General features: G+C 35.5%; 1 protein-coding gene across 4 annotated transcripts in view; it reads left to right on the top strand.

Annotated features, from left to right (window-relative positions):
- The window catches only part of OXSR1 (oxidative stress responsive kinase 1), a 101,445-nt gene that overhangs the window by 8,089 nt on the left and 67,021 nt on the right, over positions 1 to 26,335 (top strand). For 3 of the 4 annotated variants that reach the window (XR_013759986.1, XM_079115621.1, XM_079115619.1), the window contains exons 2-3: positions 13,379 to 13,491; positions 20,082 to 20,190. Coding sequence is in view for 3 of the 4 variants with exons in the window: in XM_079115621.1 (XP_078971747.1) it covers positions 13,379 to 13,491; positions 20,082 to 20,190 (222 nt within the window). In the remaining variant the exon portion in view is untranslated. Of the gene's footprint in view, positions 1 to 13,378; positions 13,492 to 20,081; positions 20,191 to 22,377; positions 22,514 to 26,335 lie in introns of those variants that run through there. The other variant, XM_079115620.1, reaches the window with a different exon arrangement.

The following is a 26,335-nucleotide window of genomic DNA, read 5'->3' on the forward strand; positions in this document are numbered from 1 at the left end:
CTTCAATTGATCTGACTCGTTTGACTTTTTAGTTTTCCTCACAGGTAGGAGTAGTGTCCATGTTTACTTTCTCTCAAATTTTTGGGTCTGGTAAATTGTAGAAAGACTCAGAACTTTAGTGTCCATTTTGAAGGGTTTTAGGAGAACGCTGTACTTCTATTTTTGCACATTAGTATGTTCTGATATGTACACTGATATTGCGGTTAAAGAATTAATAACTAGGAAAGGACAGAAGTTGGGAGAATACAAACCAGTGTAAAAATAGTGAAAGTCTGACTTAGGGTGTTTTATTGGGAATTGCTTTAAAATTTTCTTTGTATCAGGTCAGGTGAGTGCTTAGCAGAGGGCACATCATGGAGGTTGCTTTTCACACTTTGAAATCATTCCTAAGTAATATTTCTTACCCATATGCATGCAGTTTTTACAAAGTAACATTTATGTTTTCTGTGTGCAGTGCTTACTGATTCTATTCATACTAAGAGAAATGATGGGAAGCTCAGTAAATAGGCCTGTGGTTGAAAAAAACTACATTAAGAAACCTACTTTAAAGAAAAGACAAATTGGGGCTGGGATTGTGGCTCAGTGGTAGAGCGCTTGCGTAGCATATGTGAGGCACTGGGTTTGAGTCTCAGCACGGAATATAAATAAATAAAATAAAGGTTCATTGGCAACCAAAAAATATTTTAAAAAAATAGAGATAAAGCATTTAAAAATCGTTTCTGCAATTCTTTTGTTACTAGAATTTTGAAAAATATTGGAGAATCAATAATTATGAATAAAAGTTTTAGGTATTTTTCTTTTATCCTCCTATTTACCTTATTAATTGGTATTTTCTTTTTTGATTCTGGAGATTGAACCCAGGGGTGCTTAACCATTAAGCTACATCCCCACCCCTTTTTATTTTTTATTTTGAGACAGGGTCTTGATAAGTTGCTTAGGGCCTTGCTCAATTGCTGAGGCTGACTTTGAACTTGCAATCCTTCTGCCTCATCCTTCCAGTTCTCTGGGAGTTCAGGTGTGTGCCACCATGCCCAGCTAAATTGATATTTTCTATGCAGTAAATTTTTTTTTTTTTTAATGAAAGAACACTATTGGCTATTCCTAATTAATGGTGTTGAAAGTATTGAGTTTTTAATTGCATTACTGTACTTCTTTGTATTAGAACTTTAAACTGTTTTTGTTTTGGGGAAAATCTTATGATGATGGATGAAAGTGATTGTTGGATAGAACTGGAGTTTGCAAGTCTCTTTTTAATATTGGGTTTGGTGAAATCTTAGCAATTTGGCTATTTGTTAAGTCATACCAGAACTTAATATTTTGCTTGTAGGGAGATTTATTCATTAAGTGAGTGAATTTTTGAAAGAAAGATACTTTAGTAGATGAACAATTATGATTGATAATACCTGGGTTTGGTGTTTTATTATTGGTGGGAGTCAACTTATTCGTTTATCTGTGCAGTAGTCTTTCCTTATCTGTGGTTCTTTCTACAGTTTCAGTTAACTGAAGTCAGCTGAGGTCTGAAAGTTTTACATGGAAAATTCCAGAATAAAACAGTTCACAAGTTTTGAATTGTGCACTGTTCTGAGTAGCATGATGAAATATCATGTCACCTGTCCCCAATATGAATCATTCCCTTGTTCAGCGTTTCCAATTGGTATTTGCTGCCTGTCCACTTGCCCGTTAGTTACTAAGTAGCCATCTTGTTTATCAGAGATTATCATGTTTAATGTCAAGGTATTGTAGTGCTTGTGTTAAAGTAATCCTTAGTTTACTCAGTAATGGCTCAAAAGTGCAAGATGTTGGCAATGTGAATATGCCAAAGAGAAGACACAAAGTGCTTCCTTTATGCAAAAAAAGTAAAGATTCTTAATTTAAACAAATGTTGCTAAGATATATGGTAAGAATGAATCTTCTGTCTGAAATTATGAAGAAAGGAAAAGCATGTTATGATGTTCTTTTATTTATTGTTTAATCTCTTACTGTACCTAAGTTGTTAAATAAACCTTATCATAAGTATGTACGTATAAGAAAAAACATATATAGGGATTAGAACTATGCATGATTGCAAGCATCCTCTGGGGGCCTTGGAATTTGTCTTCTTGTGGATGAAGGGAGAGTACTGTATTTTTAACATTGGCATGGTTCCGGTTTACATATGCATGACATTAATATATTAATATATTTAAGGCAGGTATTTCAGGTTTGGTGTGTGTTGGGTTACCCAGATAGATGTGGGAATTTAACACTGGTTAAAAGAATAGTACAAGATTGTACATTTTTTTATTATTAAAATCTTTTTTATTTTTACAGACTGCATTTTGATTCATTGTACACAAATGGGGTACAACTTTTCATTTCTGTGGTTGTACACAATGTAGATTAACACCATTCATATAATCATACATATACATAGGGTAATACTGTCTGTTTCATTCTACTATCTTTCTGTCCTCCACCCGCTTCCACCCTCTACACCTTCCAAAGTTCCTTTATTGCTGCTGCCCCCCCGTTATATATTGTCATGCACTTATCAGAGAAAACATTCAGCCTTTGGTTTTTTGGGTTTGGCCTATTTCACTTAGCATGATATTTTCCAACTTCATCCATTTACCAGCAGACGCCATAATTTTATTCTTTATGGCTGAGTAGTATTCCACTGTGTATATATATCACAATTTCTTTATCCAGTCATCAATTGAAGGGCATCTAGGTTGGTTCCACAATCTAGCAATTGTGAATTGAACTGCTATGAACATCAATGTGGCTGCATCACTGTAGTAGGCCTGAATCTCCATCACATTGGCGTAGGACCAGATTTCCTTAACAAGACCCCCATAGCGCAAGAAATAAAAGCAAGAATCAATAAATGGGATAGATTCAAACTAAAAAGTTTTTTCTCAGCACAGTAAACAATCAATAATGTGAAAAGAGAGCCTATAGAGTGGGAGAAAATCATCTCCACACACACTTCAGACTGCGCATTCATCTCCAAAGTTTATAAATAACTTAAAAAACTTTACACCCCAAATACAAAGAACCCAGTCAATAAATAGGCTAAGGAAATGGGCAGACATTTCACAGAAGAAGATATACAGGTGATCAACAAATATATGAAAAAGTGCTCATTATCCCTAGTAATTAGAGAAATACAAATTAAAACCACCCTAAGATTTTATCTAACTCCAATTAGAATGGCTATTATCAAGAACACAAGCAATAGTAAGTGTTGGTGTGGATGTGGGGAAAAAGGCACACTCATACATTGCTGGTGGAGTTGCAAATTGGTGCAGCCACTCTGGAAAGCAGTATGGAGATTCCTCCGAAAATTTGGAGTGAACCCACCGTTTGACCCAGCTAGCCCACTCCTCAGTTATACCTAAAGGACTTAAAAGATTGTACATTTTTAAAAATTAATAATCAATGAACACATCTATATGTAAGAAGATGTCTGTTATCTAGGGCCAGAGGTACCTTGTAGAGACCACATCGTGTTCCATGATCCTTCTGTGGTGTTTCCAAGAGTCACTCAGTGACTGCTTAAAGGATGTGAGAGGGAGGGAGCTTAATTGGAAGCTCTACTTTTCTGCTTGCTTCTATCCTATACTCATATGCATAATAGAGGATGTTCAGCTAAGAAGCAAACTAAACAGTTTCAATAAACCCGTTGAATTACTTTTATTAAACAATGGGTTAGTGCTCCTAAGCAGTTGTAAAAATTGTTCAATTATAATATTGGATGATGCTATGGAATGTAAATGTGTTCTTAAATATTGGATCTCTTTAAATTTTGCATTATGTGTTTTTTTTTGCAGTTTTTATTTTGTTATTGAGATTTGGGTTTATCTATGTCATTGTTGACTATGGTTATGTGTGTGTGGTTTTAGTTAGGGATTTTTCAAATGGATTTCAGTGTAACACATGCATATTCTATTGAACTATATAGTTGTATATGTGTATCATTTGCAGTTTTTAATGTTTGAAGCACATTAATTTAGAAATTTGACACTTAAAAGGATTTTAAATAATAGCTTTATTGAGATATAAATCACATATCATAAAATTCAGCCTTTTAAAATATACAATTCAGTATATTTGCATAGTTGTGCAACCATCACCACTATCTAATTCCAGAACATTTTCATAACCCCCAAAAGAAACTCCATTCCCCTGAACAGCACTCTCCATTTTTCTGTCCCTACAGTCCTTGGAAACTGCTAATTTACTTTCTTCTCCAAATGGATTGCCTCTTCTGGATGTTTTATACAAATGTAATCATATGGAATCATACTATATATGGCCTTTGTGTCTAGTTTCACTTAGTGTGTTTTCAGAGTTCTTCAGTGTTGTAGGATGTATCAGTACTTATTGCCATTCATTAGTTGATGGACATTTGCATTATCACTTTTTGACTCATATTTTCTGTTCTTTCGGGTATATACTTAGGAATGAAATTGCTAAGTCCTGTGATAACTCTGTGTTTAACATGTTGAGGAATTGCCAAACTTTTCCTAAAGTAGCGGTGCCATTTTACAACCCTACCAGCAATATAGGAGGATTCCAGTTTTTTCACATCCTTACCAGCACTTACTATTGTCTTTTTGATTTACCCATCCTAGTGAGTGTGAAGTTGTAGCTTACAGTTTTGTGAAATGGATTTTTAAAATTGAAAACTCTATTAGGAAGTTTTATACACTGCATATAATATGTTAATTTTATTTTTTGAATGAATACATAGGAATAATAAATATAATGAAAAGATAGTAATACCGAAAATTAAAATTTGAAAGAATAAATTCAAATTACTCTGAGTCTGACCCTTCAAGATTTTTACTGTTAGATTATGTAAACAAGGCGTGTTTAAGGTAGTCCCTGCCCTGTTCTGATGTTTATCTGAGTTGACTTGTAATTCAGAATGATTACAAAATTATCAAGGTTCTTCTGCTACTACAATGTGGATTCTTTGCTAGAAATTTAGAAAACTTCTAGATGATTTGAATATTTTATTTCAATAAAATGTAATAGAAAATAAAAATATGCATTTCTTGTAGTAGAAATAAAAATATGACTTGTTCATTGGGGAAAAAAGGACTTCCTTTTAAATTATGCTTCAGTGCATTGACATCTATAGACAGGACTTTCTCTGTTTTTGGTGCCAGGGATTGAACCCAGGGCCCTTTAACCACTGAGCTACATCCTCAGCCCTTTTTCATTTTTTATTGAGCCAGAGTCTGCTAAGTTCCTAAGGCTGACCTTGAACTTGCACTCTTCCTGCCTCAGTGGACAGTACTATTTTTTAATCTGGTGTTTTGCTGATGATAAGATACTCTTTGCCAACTGAGTGTTAAACACCTTTAATGGTTTCTTGTACGTCCTCTTAGAAAACTTAAACATGTGTATCCTTTTATACGGGAGGGACTAGAGGTGTAACTCAGTGATAGAGTGCTTACCTAGTATATGCCAGTTCTTGGGTTTAATCCCCAGCACTGCAGAAACAACAACAGTAACATAGGCTTTTTACTTTTGCCTTTGCTTTTTACCCCTTAGATATCCGCCCCCCCCCCCCCCCCAACTGAGAATGGAACTCAGGGGTACTTAACCATTGAGCCACATCCCCAGCCCTTTTTTTGTATTTTGTTTAGAGACAGGGTCTCGCTGGGTTGCTTTTGCTTAGGCTGGCTTAGAACTCATGATCCTCCTGCCTCAGCCTCCTGAGCTGCTGGAATTACAGGCGTGTACTACCACACGTGGCTAGAAGTTCAAGTTTCAAAGCATATACTTTTATTAGATTATGTCATCATTTTGTTTTATAGGCTGATATAAAAAATCCTCTGAGATAACTTTTTAAATTTTTCTCCTTTCGTTTTTCTCCTGTTCTTCCTCTTCTTCATACTGGGGATTGAATTGAGGGCACTTTGCCACTGTGCCATATCCTTATTAGCACTTTTTAATTTTTATTGTAACACAGGGTCTGGCTATGCTGTTTAGGGCCTCACTAAGTTGTTGAGGCTGATTTCAAACTTGACATCCTTTTGCCTAAGACTCAGAAGTCCATAGGATTAAAGGTGTGTGCTACTGAGCCCAGTTCAGGTTCCATCTTTAAAGGAAACAACCACAGATTGCCATGGAAACATTTTGAGGAGAGCCTTGGAATTATTAACAATTGGCCCAGAGTTTTGGACTGAAAAATGTAACTTCAGATTATTGGAGAGATGTGCTATAGATGATCTGCATTAGCTTCACTTGATGCTTTAACAATAGAAACCGATTTAGAATGGTGGTCTGATATCTATATCTAGCCCTTCCCCTCCCCTCTCCCCCACCCACCCATTTTTATGGTACTGGGGATTGAACCCAGGGGTGCTTTACCACTGAGATATATCTGGAGCTCTTTTTAATTTTATTTTGAAACAGGGTCTTGCTAAATTGCCAAGGCTGACCTAGAGCTTGTGATGATCCTGCCCCAGCCTCTTGAGTAGCTGGGATTATAGGCATGTGCCACCACGTCCAACTAAAATCTCTCTTGTTTTGTTTTTGCAGTACTGGGGATCGAACCCAGGGCCTTGCATGTGCTAGGCAAGTGCTGTACCACTGAGCTACAGCTCCAGCCCCTTAAATCTTTTTAAAGTAATATCACTCCCCAGAGTGAAATGTTTTCTATGAGAGAGTCTAGAATTCACCAGAATTTTGAAAGCATGTTGGGATTTATATCAAGCATTCTGCTGAAAACTTCTTTTCTCTTAATACAACTACCATGTAATACATCCAGCATTTTTTTCCTTTGTCCCTCTACTCTTTTGTTAACATTTTGGCAAAATCACTTTTTATTTGGGAAGAGGATGAGATAATGGAGAAGGAGGGGAAAAAAATTTAATGATTGAACATTTTTCCATTAATGTTTACAATTCCTTTCTGTCTAGGACTTGATGTTTGTACAGAAATCGTTTAGTTATGGTCACACCAGTGATTAAAATGACGAAAAATAAAAAAAGAAACCTTTTAGCAGAAGGGGTAAAGGTGGAGAGTTGGTGGGAATAATTTACCCTCCTGCATTTTGGTACAGATTCAAGTACTTTTGGAAATGATAAAACTACCCTTGCTAAATAACTGTGGAGACAGAAATATTTTTGAACAGTTTAAATGATTAAAAGTTAGGTAATGGATAAACAAGTGAAAAATAGCAACCATTTATTGAGTATTGTTATGTCCAGGCACATAGTCAGGAAATGGAAATTTGCTAATAGTTGTAAAGCTGAAGTTTAAGTCTGTTTTCCTTGGACCTTCCTGAAGATAGGTGTTTTTTGAGTTGGGCTTTGAAAGAAAGGTAATGTAGAGATTAATATATAGAAAGCAGGGTGTGTGCTCTGTGACTTGCACAGAGGTGTGGAGATGGGATAAAATTAATTGTATTTAAGGTCTGGAAATAAGTTAACTTGTTCAGTTATCAAGTATAATGTCAAGTAGCTGCTGTGGTTTAGAGATCTTGAGGTGCGCCATTGTGCAAATGGTGAAGATTATTTCATTAATGGTAGTGGATGAATTGAGACCTAGGCAAATTAAAAAAAAAAAAAAAACAATCCATAGGACTTAAACAGATTTTATTAGCATTTGGTGTTGTATATTAACTATGCACACATGCACAGATATACTTAATTGTTTGCGTGTGTATATAGTTATATGCAGTTTTATTACATGGGTAGCTGCATGTAATTAACACTAAAGTTAACATAATAGAATCGCAACTCACCACAGGGCTCTTGGGCTATCCCTTTAGAGTCCTATCTGCCCCTCTCCCCAAAACCCTAACTCCTGACAACCACTGATCTGTTCTCTATTTCTATTGTTTTGTTATTTCAAAAGTGTTTTACAAGTGGATCATAAAATACGTAACTTTTTAAGATTACTTTTTTAATTCAGCATACTGTACTAGAGGTTCATCCAAGTTATTGTGTATACCAATAGTTCATTCCTTTTTATTGCTGAATTGTATTCCATGGTGCAGCTGTACCATATTTGTTTAACCATTTACCTGTTGAAGGATATCTGGATAAGTTCCATGTTTGAGCTATTAAAAATAAAACTGATGTCAACATTCATATGCAAGTTTCTATGTGAACATAAGTTTTCATTTCTCTGGGATACACGTCCAGGAGTACAAATGATGAGTCATATGACAAGTCCATTTTTTTGTTTTAATAGAAATGGCCAAACTATTTTCCAGAGTGATTATACCGTTTTTTACATTCCTACCAGCAGTGTATAAGTGATAATCTAGTTTCACTTCTTCCTGACCAGCATTTGGTGCTGTTATTATTTTTTAAAGCCATTTTGGTATTGTGTGGTGGTATCTCATTGTAGTTTTAATTTGTATTTCCTTAATGGCTAGGCTGTTGAACTTCTTTTTCATGTCCTTATTTGTTATCTGTATGTCCTCTGACTAAATGTCACATTTCTTTGTCTCATTTTTTTTTTTCTTTTCTTTTTTTTTTTTTTTTTTTTTTTTTTTCCGTGCTGGGAATTGAATGCAGGGGCTTGTTTAACCACTGAGCAATATCCCCAGACCTTTTTGTTTTTTATTTTGAGACAAGGTCTCACTTAGTTAAGGCCTCATTAAGTTGCTGAAGCTGGCCTCAAACTTGTGATCCTCCTGTCTCAGCCTCCTGGGTTTTTAATTTTGATAGTTAAGTTGATTAGGTTTTCTTTTTATGGATTGTGCTTTCGATTTTATGCCTAAGAATGCTGTCTAGCCCTAGGTTCCACAGGTTTTCTTCTGTGTTCTTTAATTTTTAGTCTTCTGTTAAGTTCGTGATCTATTTTGAGTTGTTTTGTATAAAATATGAAGTTTAGGTTGAGGTTCATTTTTTTGCCTTTCCATATCTAACTGTTCCAGCATCATTTATTGACAAGGCTTTCTAATTCCATTGAATGCTTTTTTACCTTTGCTAAAAATGGGGCACATGTATGTGACTCTATTTCTGGGTTCTTTATGTTTTGTGTGTCTATCCTTCTGCCAGTACCAGTCTTGATTACTGTAACTGTATAAGTCTTGAAATTGGGTAGTGAGTCTTTCAGCTTTTTTTTTTTTTTTTTTTTTGGTGATGGTGCTGGGAATTGAACCCAGTGCCTCATGCATGCTAGGCTCAACCACTGAGCCACATCCCCAGACCAATTCTTCATTAGTGTTTTGGCTAATATGTTAGTCAGCTTTTCATTGCAGTGACTAAACGTCTGATAAGAGCTACTTAGGAGGAAAGGTTAATTTTGGTGTATGGTTTCAGAGGTTAGTCCATACGTTGTTGTACTCCACAGCAGAAACATCGTGGCAGAGGGTATGATGGAGGAAACCTGCTTAGCCGTGGGTGGGAGGGGGTGGCACAGAAGGGACCAGGGACAAGATATACACTTCCAGGGCACTCTGTCAATGATCTGCTTCCTCCATCCAAGACCCATCTCCCAGTAATCCATTCCACTATCAATGGGTTAATTCACGGAAGAGGTCAGAGCTCTCATGATCCAGACATTGTCTAAACAGCCCCACCTATGAACCTTGCTGCATTGGGGTCCATACTGTCAACACATGAGCTTTTGGGGTACATTCCAGACCTAAATATAACAGTTATTTTAGGGTCTTTCCTTTTCCATATAAACTTTAGGATAAACTTGTCTGTGAAATACTTTGTTGGAATTAAGATTCTATTGCATTAATTTGGGGAGTATTGATACCTTTGCTATGTTGAGTCTTCTAATCTACAAATACAGGTAAATATCTCCAGTGTTCAAACTTGAAAGACTTTTAAGATGAAAGTTTTTCATCAGTATTTTGTAATTTTCAGCATACATGAGATCCTGTACATGTTTTTATTAGACTTATAAGTATTAAATTTTGGGGGGAGCAATTATAAATGGTATTATTGTTTTAAAATTTGCTTCTATTCATTTATTGTTAGTGTATAATGAAATTGATTTTTGTGCATTGGTATTATATGTTGCAGCCTTGCCAAACTTGCTTACTAGTTGTATGAACCTTATAGCTCTGTCATCTGCAAATACAAATTGTTTTTATTTCTTCCTTTCTGATATGGATGACTTTTATTTCTTTCTCTTGATTTATTGTGGTAGGTAGGACTTCCAATACTTTGTCAAGGAAAATTTAAGAATGGATATTCTTACTGTGTTCTCCATCTTAAAGGGAAAATAGTCTTTCATTATTAAATAGGATGTTAACTGTAAGTTATTTATTTTTTAGATATTCTTGATGAAGTTGGCCATATGTTCTCTATTCCTAGCAAAGGCTTTTTATCATGTTTATGTCAGAATGTTTCAAAAACTTTTTCAATGCCAGTTGATGTGATTATAGAATTTTTCTTCTGTAGTGTGTTGCTATGGTATATTACATTGAATTTTGAATGTTTTACCAGACTCGTATATCTAGAATACATTTGACTTGGTTGTGATGTATTCTGTGTTGGTACATTCAATTAGAAAATATTTTTGTTAAAGATTTTGCATCTTAAATTCATGAGAGATATTGGTGTGTAGTTTTCTTGTCTTTATCTGGGTTTACTATTGGTAAAATGGCCTCATAAAATGAATTCGGAAGTGCTTCTGCCTCCTCTGTTTCTAGAAAACATTGTGTAAAATGGGTACTAATTCTTTTAATGTGAAACCATTTGGGCCTAGAGATTTTTGTTTGTTTCATTGTTTTAAAAAAATTTTTTTGTAGTTGTAGCAGTAGAAAATGCCCTTATTTTATTTATTTTTATGTGGTGTCTGGGTTCAAACCCAGTGCCTCAAATGTTCTAGGCAAGTACTCTGCCATTGAGCCACAATCCCAGCCCAAGCATGATTTTTTTTTTTTTTTTTTTTTTGCGGTGCTGGGGATCAAACCCGGGGCCTTGTGCATGTGAGGCAAGCACTCTACCAACTGAGCTATATCTTCAGCCTACCTGGAGATTTTTTGTGGAACTTTAAAATTACAAATTTAATTTTCAAAATAGTCATGTTATTACATCTTGGCAGTTGTTTTTGAAGAATTGGTCCATTTTTTCTAATTCATTGAATTACCAGCTAAAGTTGTTTGTAGTATTGTCTTATCCTTATTTTCTTCAAATGAAATAAGATTTTACCATTTTAAAGTACACTTCATTAGATTTTTAGTGTACCAAAATCTAATTCCAGAGTATTTTTATCACCCCAGAAAGAAAAAAGCCCAGGTTCAGTAAGTAGTCACTTTCATTCCCTCTCCTCCCAGCCCCTGACAACCCCTAATCTATTTTTTCTTTGGATTTGCCTATTCCGAACATTTCATATAAATGGAATCAAATAGTGTGCGAGTGTTTGTGCCCAGCTTCTCTTTCTTAATTAGCGTGATGTTCTCAAGGTTTCTCCATGTTGGAGATGTGTCAGTATTTGTTCGTTGGCTCATGCCTGCATCACTCCAACCTTTGCTTTCATTATTTCATCTTTTTCTCTGACTCTGACCCTTCTGTTTCCCTCTTTCACATTAGGATCCCTGTGATTACAGTGTGCCCACCCAGGTAATTCAAGGTAATCTCTTCTCAGGATCCTTAATATAATAACATCTGAAAAGTCCCTTTTGCTATATAAGTAACATATTAACAGATTTCAGGAATTAAAATATATACATCTTGGTGTGGGAAGCATTATTTTTATATACCACATAAATTTCCGATCTTTTTGTCATTATTTCACTGCTCCCTAAGGCTGTGTTCTTTTTTTCAGTCTATTTTCTTTGGTTTAGAGATTGAGTACACTACTGATCTTGTCCCTAAATCCACTGAATTTATCCTCCACTCTCTTGTTGAGCTTTTCCAGGAAAGGTTTTAGCTCAGTAATCATAAATTTTAGTTGTATAATTTCCATCTAATACTTTTAAGAATATCTCCTGGGGCTGGGGTTTAACTTAGTGCTAGAGCATATGCATGGTGTATGTGAGACCCTGGGTTTAATCCCCTCCCTCGAGATTCCATTTCTTTGCTGAGATTTTTTGGTTGTTGTTTCAGAATTCAAAATAGTTTATTGAATCATTTTTATGATGACTACTTTTTTTTTGGTACTAGGAGTTGAACTCGGGTGCTCAACCACGGAACCACATCCCAGCTCTTCTTAAAAACATTTTTATTTTGAGACAGTTTCTTACTTGACAAGTTGCTTAAGCGCCTCAGTAAGTTGCTGAGGCTGACTTTGAACTCATCATTCTCCTGCCTCAGCCTCCTGAGCTGCTGGGATTGCAGATGTGCGCCACCTCGCCATGTGTGCTTTAAGATTTTTATCAGAGAATTCCAATGTCTCTGATTGATATTGGTGTTAGTGTCAGTATGATTGTTCAGATTTTTTTTTCCTGGTTCTTCATGGACATGTCATTTTTCAGTTGTATCCTGGACATTTAGGTTATTATGTTAGAACATTCTTGATTCTATTTAAATCTTCTAATTTAGCAGTTCCCTGTTTAGGTTTAGCGTGTAGCTCCTGTCCTACTTTTGTGAGCTGTAATTCCTATGGTGATTTAGTTTTCAGAGCTCTTGCATTGCTGTTCTCTTCTGCTTTATTCTCTTGGCACCAATGTCCCATCCCTTTAGATGCTGCCCTGGCTGTCTGGTGGCAGTGGGGCCCTGGCTTCACTACTGCTAAGGGCAGATTGACTTGGCCTTGCTACTGGTATGGGACGGGAGTGCAGCTGCCCTGCAGTGTATCTGCCCTGACACTGTTTTAGGTGTTGGATGGAGGACCCTGCTGGTGCTGCATTGGAGCTGGCACACCACTGTCTTTCATGAGGACTAGGGAATGTTTCTCCCCCCTAGGTCTCTGCTGACCTGTCCCTTTCATAGTCCTTTGACCAGAGAACAGCATTTTCTCATTTATCTGTCCGTACATGCACCCACTCACCCACTTCCCTTACCATTGTTGGTTCCAAGTTGCAATCCTCTCTGATGTTCAGTCTGGGATATGTGAAGATAAAAGGAAAACCCAGTGAACTCACAATAATGTTTTCCTCAAGTCCTGAGGTCCCTAGATTATCTTCTGCCTTCTTTCTAACTTTCAGAGTCCTTATAGTGTGTTTTGTTGTTTTAGAGTATTCAGTTGTATTATAAAGAGCAGGAAAATGTGGACCTGGTCCATCATATTCTAGAACTTATACCCTAGCAGTTTTGATTTTTTTTTTTTTTGCCTTGGTATTTATTATCAATAAATATGAAGTGGTTAATGCTTTTACTTTTATTCACTCTGCTGTTTAGAGTGTTTCTTTGCAACTGTTGTTCATTGTAGGAATAATATATTACTCTTGTTTAAATTGTGTGGGAATTAGAAGTGTCATGTCTATGTGTACATTTATTTACTCATTTTATGTATTTATTTTTAGGGAGTGGAGCAACTGCTGTGGTCCAAGCAGCTTATTGTGCCCCTAAAAAGGAGAAAGTGGCAATCAAACGGATAAACCTTGAAAAATGTCAGACTAGCATGGATGAACTCCTGGTATGCACATCTCATTTCTTAAATGGAGGAATATACTCCTGTATATTTATGTGAGAGTGGGAAAAAATGAATTTTTGGTTTATTCTTAAAAAAAAAAGTTTATATTTATTTATTTATTTACTTACTTACTTACTTATTTTGTGTTACTTGGATTGAACCCAGAGCCTTGTGCATGCTAGACAAGTGTTCCATCTCTGAGCTACATCCCCAGCCCTTTTTTATTTTTTTAATTTTTAGACAGAGTCTTGCTAAGTTGTCCATGCTGGCCTTGAACTTGCAATCCTCCTGCCTGAGCTTGCTAAGTAACTAGGATTACAGGTGTGCCTCCCAATGCCTGGCTGAGCTTTATTGCCTATTCATTAATAAATAATGTTTATTTTAAAATTTATAAAACCCAGGTAAGTAGAAAAAATTACAGTTCTCTCACTCTGAGATTAACATTTGCTATATAATCTTTCAAACTGTGAACATTTAAATATCTTCCAGGCTAGGGATATAGCTCAGTGGTAGAAGACTTGTCTAGCTTGAGCAAGGCCCTGGGGTTGATTGTCAGCACCACAATAAACAAAATATATAACATCTTTTTTTTTAATGGTAAGGTAATCATGTGCTTACTTTTTTTATTGAACAATTTATTATACCACTCTTTGTATGTCTGTAAACATGGATTTAATATTGTTTTCAGCATTATTATGCTTTCTGTCGATAGATGACTATTTGTTCTTTGGTACTGGATGATTACCATGGTTCTTCTTTTCTTCTTGGTATAAATAATGCTTGCTTAGTTCTCTGTTCCCTTAAATAATATGGTATTGTGATTCCTGGATCAAGTGGAATATTCTTTTAAAAGACTTTGATTCCCTAATAACATGGTACCACTTGGTATTATGGCTATTAATGCAAATTGAGAGAATAATTCTCCCCAGGCAGCATTGTCTTCTCCAGAGGATAGGGAAAGAAAGAAGAAATGTGAGTCCCTAGGATCAATAACTGTAAGAGATTAAAATGTCATCATTGGGCTGGGGTTGTGACTCAGTGGTGGAATGCTTGCCTGGCATGTGTGAGGCACGGGGTTCAGTTCTCAGCACCACATAAATAAAGATATTATGTCCATTTACACCTAAAAGTATTTTTTAAAAATGTCATCATAAAGAAATAAATAAAATAAAATGTCATCATATAGGAATTGTTTTGTACTTCTTTTGTACACTGTGACACCTACAATAGTTTTAAATATTTAGTAAGTGCTCAGCAAGGAAAATGCTTCAAAAATCATTTAATGTTTTAAATCCTGTTTCTTGGTCTCAAATGGAAATAGTAATACCTGTTTAGGATATCTCATGAGGTTTTTCTTGCAACCCATGAAATACAGTATTTGAAAGCTATAAGGTGCTACACAAAATGTACTAAATTGTTATTTTATTAAGTAATATCTCTAAGATTGTATAAAACTAGTAGTAGAAAAGGAAGAACTTATCTGGGATGACCTGCCTGTCCAGAAGTTTTCCATGGGCCCAAATTGTTTCTCTTCTTTCTTTTTTCCTGATGCTCGGGATGATAGAGCCCAGGACCTCTCAGCTAGGCAACCGCTTCACCACTGAGCTACAACCCCAGCCTTTCACTGTCCCAAGTTGGATTTAATTTCTGATGTTGTCTGTACTGAGTATTACATAGTAATTGAAACAACAACAAAAAAAGAGTAGTAGTAGCAGTAGAATTATATTGAATTTCTAGCAAGTATGATGTATGTATTTCTTCAGGAGTTGGTAACACATGCACAGAAACTGGAGTGAGTTACTGGAATGATCTTGTGCCATCTTTGGTTGAGAAGATCTCGAAGATCTTTGAAGATCTAGATTGGACATTAGAACTGCAGTGATGATAAAGGAAGCCTGTAAATTGTAAATTAATTCTGTTAAAGCAAAACAAAACTTTTAACCTACATATTAATACTGGAATTTGATTTTTGGAGGTGGATACTGGGTATTGAACCACATTTCTAGGTCTATTTTGTATTTTATTGAGAGACAGTGTTTCACAGAGTTGGTTAGCACCTCCCTTTTGCTGATTCTGGCTGTGAACTTGAAATTCTCCTGTCTCAGCCTCCCAAGCCACTGGGATTACAGATGTGCCCCACTGTGCCTGGCAATACTAGGATTTGAGAAGCCCAATTTGAATACTCATCATTTACCATTTATTTATTGTCTGTAAAGATAGAGACAAGGTTAATAAAAGTCTTATTATTTTCTACTTTATAACTAAAGAAACTGAGGTTCAAAGCTTAAAAAACTTGGCTAAGTTCACATGATGGTGATAGCAAACATATTTGAGTATATTAACCTCAAACATGTCTAAGATAGGTAGCAGTGTTATTTCATAGATGAGGGAAGTAAATCATATGAGAGGCAGAGTCAGGTTTTTCTGACTCAAGTCTGTTCTATTCTGCTTAGTATATTGATTTTAATTTTAGTTCAAAAGTAGAACATCTCTTCTTAAATAGCATAAAACATTCTGGAAAGCAATATTTTTGTTTTTATGCCAAGACCTTACTTTTAGAGGAATACAGATTTGATTTCTCAAAAGAAAAAAAATTGGTTAGAAATCTCTAAATTGTGTGTGTGTGTGTGTGTGTGTGTGTGTGTGTGTGTGTGTGTATATATATATATATGCAGCAGGGATTGAACCCAGGGTACATAACCACTGAGCCACATCCCCAGACCTTTTTATTTTTTATTTTGAGACAGGGTCTTGCTAAATTGCTTAGGGCCTTGCTAAACTGCTGAGGCTGGCCTTGAATTTGTGAGCCTCCTGCCTCAGCCTCCTGAGCTGCTGGGATTACAGGAGTGTGCCACCACGCCAGCTATCCAAATATTTTAATAAAGTTTTAAATTGCAAGTATACAAGTATAGTACATATATACTTAGCAGATATGTAAAAGGAGGGAAGGTGACTTTTAATAAAACAAGTTTAAAATAATTGGCTTTTTAGGGAGTTGGGGAAACAAGCAAGTAAGTTCCCACTAGACTTGAAGAAATGTCAGGAATATAAAGAATGCCAGAATTAGCTAATACTCTAATTTTATAATGAATTATCATGTTTTCTTTTTTTTGTAGAAAGAAATATAATACATTTCTTTTAGATATAAATGTTAATATAACTGAAACAACATTCTCATGAAATAGTTCTTGATTGTGTGGAACATACTCTTATTTTCTTTTCTATTATTTTTGTTAATGCAACTTTCTAAATTGATTTCGTGACCCATAAATAGGTTACAACTCAGAATTTGAGGTGTACTGGGCTATTCTCAGAGGTATTGAGACTGTATTCAGGTAGCGACAGTTGTAGAGGAAAGGAAGATACAGGTTTCTTAGATGAAAATTTTGTTTATAGTTAAATGAGAGCAGAGGCTTTATTTGATATGAGTGAATGAATACAATAACATTACTTGGGGGACTAACTGAATTGTGTGAAATGGAGGAAAACTGCCTACTCTTTAGTAATTAGAAAACTTTAGAGTGTAAATGCTAGAAATCAAGATGACTGGGTTTCACAAAGGAATGAAAAGTCATTATTAAAGTAAGAAGGAGGCTTAGGTGGAGAACTCAAACGTTCTAACAGAAAACCTTACATAATGGACTAATAAAGGACTTTCAAGAAAGCAGTTTCATTAGTAGGGGTAGAATTTACCCCTACTAAAAGTTGTTGAGGAAGCTGCTGGGAAATTTGAGTCAGAATGAATATATCACTCCTGCAAAGCATTTCTATATTTATTTTTCCTTTTGAAAGAAGAAAAAGTTTAATTTTAGTGGGAGTTAGGGTTGAGGAAAATCGTCACTCCTCCTTTAAAGGAATAGAGGGAAAGAAAAGGAATATTTAAGGCCTTCTTCATGTTTGAATTTTTTGGTTCTTTGATAGTTTCCTGTTGGAGAACCCTTTGTAGTAACCCCTTTTCAAGTTAAAGCTGAAAATTCTTAGCTTTACATGTAAAACCTTCCACAGTTTATCCCATCTTTGCACTGTTGTCAGTCTCCTGTGTAATTCTTTTTCCCCTTACCCCCTGTCACTAAGTCACTAAATCCTCTTGTTTAAAGTAGCTCTTTTTTTTTTTTTTTTTTTTTTTTTTTTTTTGTAGTGCAGGGAATAGAACAAGGCCTTATGCTTACTAGATAAATGTTCCACCACTGGGCTACGTCCCCAGACACTTATTTTTTAAACCTTTTATTTTGAGAAAACTTTAACAAAAAAAGTTGCAGTTGTAGTACAGAGTTCCCATGTGCTTTGCATCCAGCTTTCTCTAATATTAACATAACTGTAGGATAGTTAACAGAACTGAGAAATTAGCTGTTTTATCATTCCTCCATCATCTCTAACCTAGGTGGTGGCAATAATAGCCTGAAAAGTCTTTGCCTCTAGTCTTGCCTTCATTTACTTCCTGTGTTGTAGCAAGAGTGATTTATGAAAATATAAATATGGTTAAACTTTTTATGCCTTTCCCTAGCTGTTAGGATGAAGACTAACTTCTTTAACATACTTACAAGGTCCTTTATGTTCTGGTTCCAGGTAATTAAACAATCAAAAACCTTAAAAACCTACTTATCTTTCCTATTATAAGGAATCTAAAACTTAAAAGTCTTCGCTGATGATGACTCCTATTTTTTCTTAATATGATTCTCCACTGAACTTATATAATATCTAGTATTTCTCTCTCAAAATTATATTTACTATTCTGTGCTTTAACTATTATCTGACTTCACCAGACTCTTCGTTTTGTGAGGATTCAACATTGTGGTCAATTAACTAGCACAGTGCCTGTCATGCAGACGGGATAGTAGGCACAGAATAAATATCTGTAAAAATATTTCATTGTCTACCATAGGCAGATTTATTTATTGTGTTTTAAGTGTATCCTACATATTTCCTTTTATTTAAAAATCACTTTACCTTGCACCTTATACTGTTATCCTTTCCCCATAGCCTGTAGAGATGAACCTGGTTCTCACCTCCTCTATAAAGACTTCTTTGGTCACATTTGCCTACTGTAACTGTTCTTTCCTATATGAATTCTTGTAACATTTAATATATTTATTACTCCTTTGGCACATATGTGCTGTCCTTTCAGTTCCCTCTTTTATGTACATATCTTATCTCTTCAAATCCTGTGTAACTATGTCAATAGGCAAGTGCTTACTTCAGTTCCTTATTCCTTTTCTTTCATATTTACTTAGCTTTTAGTGTAGAAGACCATGCAAGTGAATTTGGGGTTTGCACAATGTATACAACAAAGTCTTTGACATAAATGAGTTTATATTCAAGTAGAAGTTGAGAAGATGAAAACTGGCTTTTGTTTGAGCACTTCTTATGAATCAGGAATTATGAGCAACTTTTACACAGTTGATCTTATTGAACAGATACCAAGGACATAGTGCAAGGACATGAGTAAGTGAGAAGCTATATAAAGTGCTATCGGATTTTATTCACTCAGCAAATATTTATTGAAGGTGTGTTGTGTGCTGGGTGCAATGATGAGCTCCAAGAATAATCTTAGTTTTCACTGAACTTACAGTTTTGTGTGGGATGCAAAATATAAATAGGCAGTTATAGTATAGGATAATCAGTTCCACAGGGCTTGGGAATCCACTGTTAACGTATTTGCCTTCATGTGGCTCTCAGTCTAGGAGTGAGAGGTGAATAAGCACACAATGTGTTATCTAGTACATTATATGGGGTGATGAAATGAGAGACACTGTACTTGGAAGCTAAAAAACTGGGCACCTAACAAACTTGGGAGGAATTGATAGATTGAGATTAGAAGGAAGAAGCAGCTCAGGTAAAGATGATGGAGTAATTGTATTTCAGATATAGGGAGCAAAAGGGTAAAAAGTCCAGAGTTAGAAGAAGCATGACAAACTTCCAAGTTTTCTGGGCTGGATCATCGTACTGGGGTCAGAGCTGGGTAGGAATGAAACCAGAGTGTTAAACAGGGCCCTGATCATACTCAGGGCTTTCTAAGGCATTTTATCATACCAACTCTAATTTCATAAACTAAGGTAGGGTAAGCTTAGATATCTGGCTCAGGTTTCTACTCTGGTTTTGGTATATTACCTTGTCCTTTTTCAGGATGTTTCTCTTTAGGGTGAGAATTGGTAATCATTTCACCAAAATGGAGTAAAACAATATTTTAACAAGACAAAAACAAAAATATTCCACATAAACAAAAACCCCTACTCTCTATTTATCAGTAATTACTCTCTGTGGCTATGAAACCATATTTCCCAAAATGGTTCTTTAAGGACACCTTGAATTAAAAATGTGTGTCCCAGTAGAGGACTCTTGTGGTGTTGTACCAGGGTGTGATATATAGTGTGTGTTTCTGGTTTCAAGGATGACTAATGTAGTGAATGAAAATCGGATGGGGATGAATTGTCAGAAAGCAAGTAGTTTTTTTGGCTTAACCATTCTTGAAGAGATCAGGGCTGTGGAGGTTCTGAAAACGTGGCGACAGTCTTGGGCTCCCTGTCTGTATTTGCTAACTTGCAGTGTTTGTTTTAAGCTTGCATATAATGAATTATCATGTTTTCTGTTTGTAGAAAGAAATTCAAGCCATGAGTCAATGCCATCATCCTAATATTGTGTCTTACTACACATCTTTTGTGGTAAAAGATGAACTGTGGCTAGTCATGAAGCTGCTAAGTGGAGGTGAGTAGCATGCAGTAAAATGTTCTGTTCCATAGGTTGAAAAGTTAATAAAAATTTCCTTTTTTTTTTTTTTTTTTTTTGTTGTTGTTGTTGTTGTACTGGGGATTGAACCCAGGGCCTTGTGCTTGCAAGGCAAACATTCTACCAACCGAGCTATATCCCCAGACCCCCCAATTTCCTTCTTTTTATCCTGATTTGATTTCATGGACATGTGCGAAGAGATACTGAGAATGTATTATCTGTTAAAGAGGATAATATATGAGCTGAGACAGATTTCACACATTGCATTGGGTTGTTATGCCTTTTAAATCTTTCTTAATTTAGGATGACTCCCTTCCCCTTCCTGCTTTCCATGCCATAAATTTACTGAAGAGTCTGATTCAGTTATCTTGTAGAAGTTTCCACATTCTGGATTTATTTGATTATTTCTTCTTGTTGATGTTTAATTTGATCTAGATTTATTTCTTGAAAATTAGAACTAAATAATTAAATTCAAGTTAAGTATTTTTGGGCAGAATACTTTGTAGATGATGCTGGACACTTGATATTGCATTGGTCAGGAAATATTTGCTGCCTGGTTGTATCTTTAATAGTGATTTTAATTTTGTTAGCTTAAAATTATGACAGTCAGACCTTCCCTGGAAAAGTTAACTTTTTTCCCTTTGTATCCAGCAAGTTATCTCTGAAATGATACTTTGGCACTATGAGTATCTAGCCCCCATGTCTTTTAAAATGACTTTAGCATCCATTAATAATCCTTGTTTACATCAATTAGTTCATCAAGGGTTATAAAATGTGGTTTTTCTTATTGTGTCATTTCTTTTGCAATTATAAATTGTCATTCTTTTGTGAAGAAGAACTTTGCCTTACCAACTGACACTCTTTACTTAATCTGTACTGTAGTTTTAACTGAAAAGGAGAGTTTTATAAACCAATTTTCAGAGTAAAAGTTGCTCAAAAATCACTTCCAATGGTAGCAAATGAGAGGGTGTTTGCCCCCCCTTTTTTCTAGTTGTGCCTTCATTTTTTTGCATATCATTATGACTGGAGGTTTTTACGTCGGCAGTGTCTTTCAGTCAGTTATACTTGGTTCTCTTTGCTGTTTGGGTTGTCCAGATTCTGTCAGTGAAAATCCTTTATGACCCCTCTTGTATTCTTTTGACATGAGCCCTTTGATCTTTGGTTACATTCTTCCTTTTTTATTGAAGATTTCTTAGGTTCACATTTATATTATTTTTTTCCAGACCCAGAATCGGCTAATACTCTAAGCAGCTCTGATATTTTTTCTAGGGAATGATATTTAGAAAACATAACTTAAGTACTTGGTATACTCATTGCTACTACCATGTTGGTGCTTCTAGAACTTGGAAATATAATATACATTGTAAATAATGTACATTACAAATAATAATTTGACATTTATATTTCCAATTCAAAGTTTAATATAGACTTCTAAAACTTCTTTAATATTATACTTGAATCTCTTCTCTTACACAAAAAATCTTGTTCTGCAACATTAACATAATCACATGTGTGCCGTGTGCTTTAAATAAGTTCTGCGGACAGACACACACACACAACAAACACATGCTATTATTTCTACTTTATCCTTACAGTAAAATATAAATATTGCTAATTGCAAACAGGGGATTTGGGCATGAATAGATTGAAAATTTTGTTAACATTACCTGAAGGTCCATGCCATATGATAAATTAGTTATTTTGCCAGGGCCCAAATTTGAAATATGTGGCAAGATTGGTAGGACTCATTGGTGATGGAGCCATTCCAGACTTCCCACCTCTGGCTGCTTGGTTTTATTTTCCTATGTATTTTGTAAGGGAGTAGGATTTTTTATTTTAGAATGTAGAGTTACAGAAAAAAGAATCCATATTTATTTAGTTTGCAATTTTAACACTGTCCCTAACTGAATACTGTCCTTCTCCAGAGAAGATGTAAAGAAAAAAGGATAGGTTTTTGGATAACTTGTCTGTTAAATGAGGATACCTTTTCTGCATTTTAGTGTATTGGTGGAGGAATAAATAAGATGATGAATGTAAAGCATCTACTACTGTGCTGACGTGTAAGAGTTGCACAAGAAATTTTATTCATTAGTAATAATGTTCCCTTGCTATATTTTGATGCTTTTCAGTGTAGCCAGAATCACCTTTTTGTTTCAATCCCATTAGTGACACACTGGAGAAACTGGATTGCTTTGTTAAAGCCCTGTTCATATGATGGTTGGAAGCCTTGCTAACACCAACCACCTTTCAAGATGGTGGTCAAGCTTGGTTCTTTCTGTATGGACAGATATGGGAACATTAGGTAATACTGTATCTTTCCTTATTGATCACCTGTGGTATAATTTATTTGTAATTTACAAAAATGTATAATACAGAGTTTTTAATGTTTTGCAGAAAAATTCTCTGATATGGGAATAAATTGTCTACATAATTCTCTTGTATGCTAACCCATCTTTTCTGCTACTTTTAAGCAGATTGACTCTTATTTATTTTTTTCTTTTTAAAGATTCCTATTCTTCTGTTAATGAGTAAATGTTCTGATCACAGAAAGGGCAGGACATGTAGATGAGTGAAATGTCTTTTAAATGTAGCTCTTTGTCCCTTCTGGTCTTTGATTTCCTGAGATAGTGTCTCGTTTTTCCAACTTTATACTGAGAAATTTCCTGGAGGATAATTTCCAAACATGTCCCAATCATAACTCTTATAATCATCACATTTTTAAGAGTAAACATAATCTTTACATCTAAACTTCTTAAATATTAAAATTTTTGCATTTTTTGGGGGGAAATGAAAATCTTGCTTGTGTTAGTATTAAGCAAATAAACATTTGAACTGAAGAGATATATTAAACAATATTTAGAAAACAAAAGCTAGAACTAAGTATAACTTAAAATTTTTTTAAATTGAGGAAATTATTACATGAGTATTTATAGTACAACTAAAATACCATTCATCAAATATTTATTGAACACCAGTACATTGGTGAATTAAAATGGATAGTTCCTTGCTCTCATGGACCTTAACAGCTGATAATAAATAATAACTAAATAATTATAAGTGTGTAGAGTGCCATGAAAAAGTACCAAGTGCCATGGGAACACGTTATAGGAGAACCTAACCTTATTGACAGAGAATGGGTGCACTGGCATTAACAGAGGCTTCCCTTAAGAAGTAACATCTAGCTGAGATTTAAAGAATAAGCAATAATTAGCCAGGTGAAATGAGGGATGGAGGTTGTATCAGGGGAAGGATGGGAGAAGCGATCCACATAGAGAACACTCTGAAGAGGAATGGAACAAAGATGGAGGAGTGTGGGGGTACCTCAAGAATCTGGGTATCTGGGTGTCACAGCCAGAGGAGGAGTTGGGAGAACTTTTGGGGGAATAATTTAAAAAAATATAAATTACCAGAAAACGGAAATATGTGTATGATATCTTCTACATCAGCTTCTTCAGCCAGAGTATTTAAAACAAAAGCATATTTTTGATTTAGCAACATTGTACTAATGTAGAATTTAATAAACTAAATATATCATAAAATAAACAGTAATGGACACTCTTAAATAAGCAACCAGGTGAACATCATGGTTAAAATAAGTTTTGTTAGCTAGATGTGGTAGCACATTGCCTGTCATCCTAGCTACTTGGGAGGATGAGTCAGGAGGATCACAAGTTTGAGTCCAAACTTGGCAACTTAGTGAAACTCTCAAAATAAAATACAAAAGGGGTATGTAGTTCAGTGGTAGAGTACTCCTGGATTCAATCCCCAGTAACATAAAAACAAAACAAAATGAGTTTCATTAAGTATGTCAATATTGTAATTATTTTATAATGCTTCCTTATAACAGTAATATTCTTATATTGTGCTAGTTAAAACCTGATGTTGAATGTTGGAATTTGTTAGTACTCTAATGACTCTTTAGAAATTAGAAGCACGTTTTGTCTAAATAACTGTTTACACAATTTATAAGCACCAAACTGTCATGTGAGTTTGTTTAGAAATCCAAGTAATTAAGGAAACTTCTGAGAGGACTAGAAAGAAGTACCTGTAGTAATTAAAGGTTTAAGTATAGAAATGAAGAAATCAAATGTAAGTGCACTGCCCTAGAGAGTGAGGTATTTTGTTGTTTAGGAATCCCCTCAGTTTTGTCATTTTCCTTTTTGGTACCAGGGATTGAACTCAGAGATACTCAACCACTGAACCACATCTCCAGCCCTATTTTGTATTTTATTCAGGATCTCTCTGAATTGCTTAGCACTTTGCTTTTGCTGAGGCTGACTTTGAGCTTGGAATCCTCCTATCTCAGCCTCCCAAGCTGCTGGGATTACAGGCGTGCACCACCACACCCTGCAGTTAGTTATTTTCTAAGAGATAAAGAGTGTGAGTACTTCCTTGGTCTAAACAGGACACAGGTAACATATCAAATATTTATAGACCAGTTTTAAAGAGACAGTCAACAGTGGAGGGTTTTTAAACTTCTGCAACTTCTAGGGACCTGAAATGGAATACCTGACCATGCCAATTTTGGCCCCTTTGAAACCTGCATGACTCAGGAAGACATAGCCTAGTGGCTAAAGATTGATTAAAACTTCATAGTAGAAGCACTTGTAAATAAATCAAATGAGTTGATTTTGTATTCAAAGAGTGTTGTGTCCCGCCCCTCCACCCGTCCCCCGCTTTACTGGGTAGTGAAACCAGGGTACTCTACCACTGGGCTCCTTCCCAGCCATTTTAGTTTTTTGAATCTAGAGACAGGGTCTTGCTAAGTTGCCCAGGCTGGCCTTAAACTTGCAGTCCTCTTCCCTCAGGCTCCCACGCAGCCGGGAGTACAGGCTTTTGCCACTTTGCCTGGCAGAGTGCCTTTTCATAAAAGTAAATGAGGAAATTAATGTGTTGACTGAGTGATTAGAGTTGTATTGTCAGTTTAACAAGAATTTTAAACCAGCCACTCCTTCACTACTTTGTCAATATTATTTTATCACAATGATTTTTCTTGGACAGTTAAAGTTTTGCAAATTTTCTTTTTTTGGGGCGGGGAAGCTGGTTACTGGGAATTGAATGCAGGGATGCTTCATGACTAAGCCACATCCCCAACCCTTTTTATTTATTATTTTGAGACAGGGTCTTGCTGAGTTGCTTAGGACTTTGCTAAGTTGCTGAGGCTGGCCTTAAACTTGTGATCCTCCTGTCTCAGCCTCCCTGGTCCCTGGGATTACAGGTGTGTGCCACCACGTCCAGCATTGCACTGTTTTTTAAATGTTCTGTGCCACAGGTTATGAAGATGTAGAATACAGTTTTTTGGGGGAATAGATGATCTGTGTTTTAACTTTTTGCTTTGTGTTACAGAATTTGTACCAGATCCTTTTATTTTTCTATTTGTTTTATTTGCCTTTATTTTGAGAAATGGTTAAATTTTAATGGACAACTTTTATCAAAGTAGCATAGGTTGTTAAAATGTCTGAAAATGCAATCTCTTGGGCTCAGATATCTTGAATGACAGTATTTAGAGTTTGCATCTTTTACTACCTTGGCAAGCAATTCCTTCATGTACTAGAGTTCAAGAACTGTTTATCCTAGCAGAATTTTTTTTTCCAGATTGTGCTTGAAGACACAATATTGTATACACTATTATAACTTTCCCTTTTGTTCCTACTTTTTTTTAGTTATTGATCAAGTTATCAGTGATAATCTGCAGTCTCCTTTTGCTTTAGCATGCTTTACCTTCAGTTTTCTCTTAGTTAACACTTAAATTGTATGGTTTTGATGTTTGAGGAGCGAGGATTATAAGCATCATCATTGAGTTAAATGCTTTGTAAGCATCTTGTGATGCCAAGGAAATCAAATGGATAAGAAGGATGGGGGAGACTCTAGAAATAATATCTGTCAGTTAAGGATGAAGGTCTGCCACTTGTAAAATTTATTGCTGGGAGGAGACTGAAACAGAAAAGAAATAGTTACACCAAGGAAGGGAGGGTTTCTTCTGTAAGCCTTGTTCAGATGCCTGATCTGGACATAGACTGGGATGTTCATTGTTCTGCTTTCCCCATTGATTATTGGATGGTGTGAAATTAGTTTTAAAGTCTGTAATTTTGAAAAGGAGCTCCTACTTTACACTCTTTCAAAA

The sequence above is a fragment of the Sciurus vulgaris genome (genome assembly GCF_902686455.1).
Source record: "Sciurus vulgaris genome assembly, chromosome: 16".
NCBI lineage: Eukaryota > Metazoa > Chordata > Mammalia > Rodentia > Sciuridae > Sciurus > Sciurus vulgaris.